The sequence below is a fragment of the Rhagoletis pomonella genome, unplaced genomic scaffold (genome assembly GCF_013731165.1).
Source record: "Rhagoletis pomonella isolate Grant_MI unplaced genomic scaffold, Rhpom_1.0 Rhpom_scaffold_00005, whole genome shotgun sequence".
Taxonomy (NCBI): domain Eukaryota; kingdom Metazoa; phylum Arthropoda; class Insecta; order Diptera; family Tephritidae; genus Rhagoletis; species Rhagoletis pomonella.
Genome location: NW_023458559.1, coordinates 738,371 through 744,868, shown reverse-complemented (window position 1 = coordinate 744,868; position 6,498 = coordinate 738,371). Strand labels below are relative to the sequence as shown.

The 6,498-nt window shown below is 42.2% G+C and overlaps 1 protein-coding gene across 2 annotated transcripts in view; it reads left to right on the top strand.

Annotated features, from left to right (window-relative positions):
• The first annotated feature begins 749 nt into the window (after positions 1-749).
• Positions 750-6,498, top strand: part of LOC118738644 (1,2-dihydroxy-3-keto-5-methylthiopentene dioxygenase) — a 176,405-nt gene continuing 170,656 nt past the window's right edge. The window contains exon 1 of one of the 2 annotated variants that reach the window (XM_036469551.1): positions 750-1,148. In XM_036469551.1, coding sequence (XP_036325444.1) covers positions 1,026-1,148 — 123 coding nt within the window. In that variant the 5' untranslated portion in view covers positions 750-1,025. The remainder of the gene's footprint in view (positions 1,149-6,498) is intronic. The other variant, XM_036469552.1, reaches the window with a different exon arrangement.

Genomic DNA, 6,498 nt, shown 5'->3' with positions numbered 1-6,498 from the left:
TTAAGCTGAGTATAACGGTATACTTCTTTTTTTGGGCAAACAACAACAACAAGAATTATCAAAGGTTAAAGTTCAAAATAAGCAATTTTTGAAATCAAAATTTCTCAAAAACAAATGAATAGATCCATCCATCCGTTTTTAAGAAATTTTGTTTTCAAAAATTGCTTATTTTGAACTTTAACCTTTGATAATTTTTGTTGTTGTTTGCCCAAAAAAAGAAGTACACCGTTATACTCAGCTCAATCATCTCTATCGATTCCAATATATTTTTTTTTTTTGAGATTTAGAGCTCAACTGCATTTGTTCCCAAAAACGCGAAAATGTGGTAGATTTCAGACCTTGAGTGGTAGATGCAAAAAAAAGGGGATAATCTATCACAATGTGGTGAAGGTCCGATCACTGGAACTGGGTATAGAAATATTTTTAAGTATTGGCATATATGTAATACTTCTATATTGATAGTAAGCTAACATATCAATGTGTTGCACCCGATTTACATGATTCAAGTACTTGAAAGCAATTCTTGCTCATTCTCCTTTGTGTTTTCTATTTGCTTTTACACGTTTCAATTGTGTTGAATTCAAGTTTTTGGTTCTTTAAATGGGAAGCAACGAAAATGCTAAAAGCAAAGCAAGAAAGTTGAAACGACTTGACGGTACAGACGCATGTGTACTCGTCCCTTTTCTTCTCACCCCCTCTCTCCCACATGCGAGCAGAATTGAATTCAATACTTGAACTGTGTAAAAGCAGTCTAAGCATTCCGAAATCAAAGCGACGACAGTCTAGTACTGGTTTTGTCAATGTGTTGTGTACTTGAGTGCCGGTTTTGTATATGTGTTGTGTACATGTTTATTTAAAATGTGTGTGTTCCTTTTCTTTCGTACGTGTTTATTGATATATCTGTACTGTAGTGTTTTCGGACGCTACTAGCTCTTACTGCCAATAAAGGAGTATTACATATATGAGTATTGGATCCGATTTTTGAGTACCAACAATTCAGCACATCTCTAGTTTCATTCCTAATAATGGTTAAGGTGTGGTATATGGATAACGAGCAAAACGACCAGCGTTTGGAACATCATAGGAATCCTCCCCAATACTTGTCGGTAGAAAAACTACATGAATTAACTGGGGTTGAATACTTTAACGTAAGTAAACTTGTACATATACACAAAATTATTTTTTTCTTTGTCCATGAGGATTTTGTACATACATATGTATGAAGTAGAGTTTCATATTTTTCACATTGGCGATTGCGAATACGAATGTTAGGAATAACGGATATTCTCGGATATTGTACCCATGGTACAATAAAAACAGGTAGAAGCCAATTTGTGGTTACGGTTTAGTACGTTGCCGATCTATTTCGAGGTATTACGTCCAAAGGGGTGACACTTGTAGCCTCTACTATTAGTATACAACAAGTCAATGAGTGTTTCGGAATACTCGGTAACCCGCGTATTAAAATTTATTTGTTGTTTCATAGCTAGGTGAGCGAAGATCTCATTGAGTTTCCTACTATAGCTTGATATTACGTTAAGGTTTATATTGAAATCCCCGATTATGATAGTATCTGCCATATTATCACATGTTTCAGATAGGATGGCCTCCATATAGGTCAGGAAATCTGCATCACTTGTACTAGGTGAGTGATAAACCACACCGATTTGACACCTCTTTACACAATTTTGTAATTGTATGACTATTTTTATTGACGGATCGATTTATTTTTATTTTGAAATCAATTGTGTCTCGTAAAATTATAATTACACCGCCTCGCCTGTGTGTCTACTGTGCGAATCACACCTTATTACGTGGTACGTTGGAAACTTTATTTCTGTATCATTAATTTCATCTGTTATACACGTTTCGGAGCATAAGACTAAATCAGGATTAACTACCTCAATAAGTCTTTCGAGCTCAGCTTTATTAGCTAGCATACTACTAATATTTAGATAGACGCCTTTCAAATTACTATGGTGCTGTTTGCTAGAATTTGATTGCTAACATTGTACTTTTTGTTTTTCAAACTTTAATCTTCTTATATAGACTGGGCACTCCCTACTAAATACACTATGCTCTGTGTTTATTTCTAACCCTAAATCTTTATTAGCATCGCAGCAATTGCCACACATTGGTTTCATAATTCTTTCAGTGCAGTTTTCGGGTTTATGTTCACCCATGCATTTACTGCATCGTAGTTTGTTTTTGCAATTATTAGATTGAAACCTAAGCACTTGTAACATATTTTCACTATCTAGCCGTCACAAACTGGGCATCGGTCCCAACCAATATTCAATCTCTTAGATTCTAGGACCAGCACAAAGACTTTATGCTCTACCACGATTAATGCATTAAGTGATGTTGAAGTCACGTTATTTCTTTTTGACTTAAATACTTTTAAGCATTTTAAGTTTGCATCAGCTACATATTCTGTGCTTTTATTTTGGTTATGACCTCTGTTTCAGTGTATTCGGCGTTTATACGGGTTATCAGTATTTTTGGCCTGTTCATTTTAGGTTCAGAGATCTCATATTGTTCCTTATTAAGATTATTAGCTAGAGTAGATTTAATTTTTTCTTTCTCAGTAACACTGTTGGCATTTATTACAACCGCCCCGTTCTGCTTATTAGACACTTTGTCAATTTTCATATTAGTGGCATCGATTTTATTAAGATCCACCCTAGTTTTCTCACCCGCTTGCTTATTTTGCTTAATGATTATTGGAGGTACACCTTTTACTGCATTAGCATACGATGCACCCACACTACGCTGTGAGTTCTCTTTACTCTGGAATGCAGCTTTCTTAACTTTCGCAATAATGTCATCTTTTTGCTTGCATATGTCAGTAGTTGATGCATCTACTCTTGAGATTTGATCTTTGTTGGTCTTGCACAGACGTTCTATCCTCTTTATTAGTTTTAATTTCTCTTGGTTAGTTTTTTTGATGTTATCCATCAAACCACTTATTTATTTGTTATGTTCGCTTAGCATCTTTTCGATGTCGCTTTTTTGCTCTATTATATTAATTTTGTTAGTCTCAGCTATGCTCATCATTTGTTTGAGAGCATCATCTACATTAGAAATGTAAGTCTTGCAGTCGTCACACATGAAGCGCAAAACTTACAATTTGCCAACCCTTGCAAACAGTAATCGTCTATTTGTGCACACGCAATTGTTTTGTGGTACACTCTCCCACACACACCAGCACAGCTCACACCGGTTTCTCCTCTGATGCCTTTCCGACATCTTCCGCACTCCGTCATTCTCCCCCTCACCGCTACTTTCTATTTGTTTATAACAGCGAACGTTGGCAGAATTTTGTGTACGTATGTTTGTTTGGTTGCGTATATTTATTTTAATAATATTAATAGTGTTTATTTGTATACATCACTTTCGCAAAGATATTTAAAAATTTTAAACCCTTGTACCAATACGCACGTAATTTAAGCTCTCACTAATATGTGTGTAACGGACTCCAGAGCAAGATCGAGGAGATAACTGTCTTCATGGGAAGACATGGAATATTAATAGCTGCGGTCCAAGAGACAAAGCTGCACGGCAATTCAACCTTGTTGAATTGCGCCGGATACAACGTGCACCGTAGAGATCGCGAGCGAGACAATAGTGGAGACTTAGCGTTTATCACGCACCACACCGTGCAGTATCGTCTTAGTGAAGCAGACATCGACCTCAGGGATACCATTGTAGAATGTCAGGGTATTGATATCCGGTCAGGCGATCTTTAGCTCGAAATATTTAACTTATACATACCCCCTGTCACCAGCTGCCCGGAAGGATATCACCCTGAAATAGGTGCGCTACTCAGAGGTGAAAACCATATGGTAGTTGGCTACTTTAAGGCGCACCACGATCTTTGCCACTCAAGCCTGTCATATGATCGTAACGGAATACATCTGGCTGAGCAGATAGACGATTCGACATTCCGCACAATGAACGACGACGCACCCACCAGGATTATGGGCAGCTGCTGCAGCTCGCCAGATCTAACAATTGTCGGTGCTGGTCTGATAAACAGCGTATAATGGCGACCTATGGTGACCGTTCCCACGACAGTCGGGTCTACGTAACCGGAACGACCCAAATTTATATTTGGCCAAGGACTGTCACTCCAGAAACACTCCCCAAAAACTCTTTGGGGAGCTTGTATGCCACTACAACAACAACAACAACCTATGCTGACCCTAGCATTACACCGTCTGCCCATAGTCATCTCGATTGATAAACCTGCCGACTTTGCTTCCGCGGATCACCGGACCTATGTCAACTTTTCCAAATCTGACTGGAAAGGCTTCACGGATGTTACTGAAAGCGCCTTCACTGCACTACCCATACCAACCGACGTTCACGTAGGTGAACGTAAATTCCGCAGGGTTGTCACTGCTGTTGCAGCTCGCTTCATCCCAGCAGGATGTATTAAGGATCCACGTCCGAACTTTCCTGCTGAAGCGGCTTTTATAGCCGATGAGCGTGACAACCTTCGTCAGGCCGATCAAGGAAATCCCCGCATCAGGGATCTCAGCGGAAGACATGGGAAAACCATTTTAAGTCCTGTAACTTCGCCTCAGGTGCGAGTAAGATTTGGTCAACCGTGAGGTCGTTGTCCAACCCGACGAAGCGTGACGACAGAGTTGAAATAGACTTTGGTGACCACGCATCATCGGACCCGGACGTCAGGGCTCAGCGCGACCGATGGGCAGTCCCTACCGTCATCAAAAGACTGGGTGTCATTCCACATTACCAGCTGACGGAGGAGCAGAAAGCCTCCCTCAATTGGGCAATGGAAGTCTTCGTCGCCAGCGACAAGCTATCCTCCGGGAGGGGCGGAAAGGACAAACCACCCACTAAGGCGAACCCACGGAAGAACCTAGCCCACAAGAGCCAAAGATCTCAGGACGACACAGCAAGTAGATCCAAAAAGCATAGGACTTCCTCTCCTTCTAACCGTGGCCGTATCCACCACGAAGCCATTCATCGAAGCCGCCTAAAAGCACCTCAAGCTGGCGGTGTTGGACGACGGCCATCCAGACAGCCACATTAGCACGGACAATTGGAGGTCCGTACTTATGGGTCTATGCAGGGTGTATAAAGGGACACTCCAGTAGTATCCCGGCCCTGCACCAGTCGTCCGTGATGCTGGGTGGTATCAAGAACGCCATCGAATTGAGCACGTCCCATCCATGATGGTAAGCCTCTGAATTTCCTATCCATTGCATCCGCTTGTGCAGATTCGTCGAATATAGTGGCTTGATTTGGTCGTGATTGTGGTGGACCGGATAGCGAATAATTCGGATATAAATGAGATGGTTGAGTAATTGGTTCTCGGATATGAGATGTTCTAACACCACGGTAGGTATTGATCGTTTGAGTTTGTAAGGTTGCAGGACCACCCAAAGAACCATGCGGAGGATCCACCGAGGGTGGTATCCAGGTATGATTCCAGGTCGTTGGCATGGTTTGGTTCATATCACGAACGTCAGGAATTTGTGTCTGCAACTGAATCCGATCACGGATCATTTGCTGTTGCATCTGTGTTTGGGCTCAGCAACTCAGACACCATTACAGACAGTTAGTGTAATGAGGGTGTTGGTTCCGTTCCGCCTGACACTGAATTGATAGCGGCTGGTTGAGCATTTGAATTAACCGTACTGGTGGTCAGGGTATACCGTGGTTCAGTTGCCGGAACCGAAGTCGGTATATTCTGGTTTGGAATCGAATCTGGTATGGTTAAGGGTAAATATTGTAATGGAACAGTATTTTGAGTTGAACTCATCGTTCCCCGTTCATTCTCAAAACCATGGAAGGTCGAGTTCAAACTTATTCGGGAATCGCCCATTCGGATTCCCGTATTCGGTGAAGACATCCGAAGTTCCCGAATCTTCGACTGAAATTTTCCGATCAGATCTGCCTGGCGTGTAGCCGACTCGGGTTTTAACTTTAACCGAGCGGTTCGATAACAACATAACAATAATGTTGTCTCTTGTCGCCGACGATTGCTCGATCAATGCGACTGGGAATGGAATTGGTGACCTGTGTTCGAAAGTAAACGGGTATCTCTCCGAACTTTCTCGCTTCTTCACTGCAAAGTGTCTAGCCCTCTCCCCTACGAAATCCTCTGAAACTGTTCACAACCTGGACGAAGGAGGTCAGGCTACCGCTGGGAATTCACGTCGGTGACACACCAATTCCGACGGTGAATAACCCCAAAATAGTCGGAGTAACATTCGACAGCCTGCTCTCCTTCTCTGCGCACGCAACCGCTATTGTCAATAAAGTACAGAGCCGCAACAAGGTCCTCAAGTCGCTAGCCGGCAGTACTTGGGGCAAAGACAAAGAAACGTTGCTGGCAACATACAAGGCAATAGGCCGGCCGGTTTTGAACTACGCAGCGCCAGTGTGGTCGCCGGGGACTAGTAGGACGCAGTGGACGAAGCTACAGACTGCACAGAACACCGCACTCAGGACAGCGACAGGATG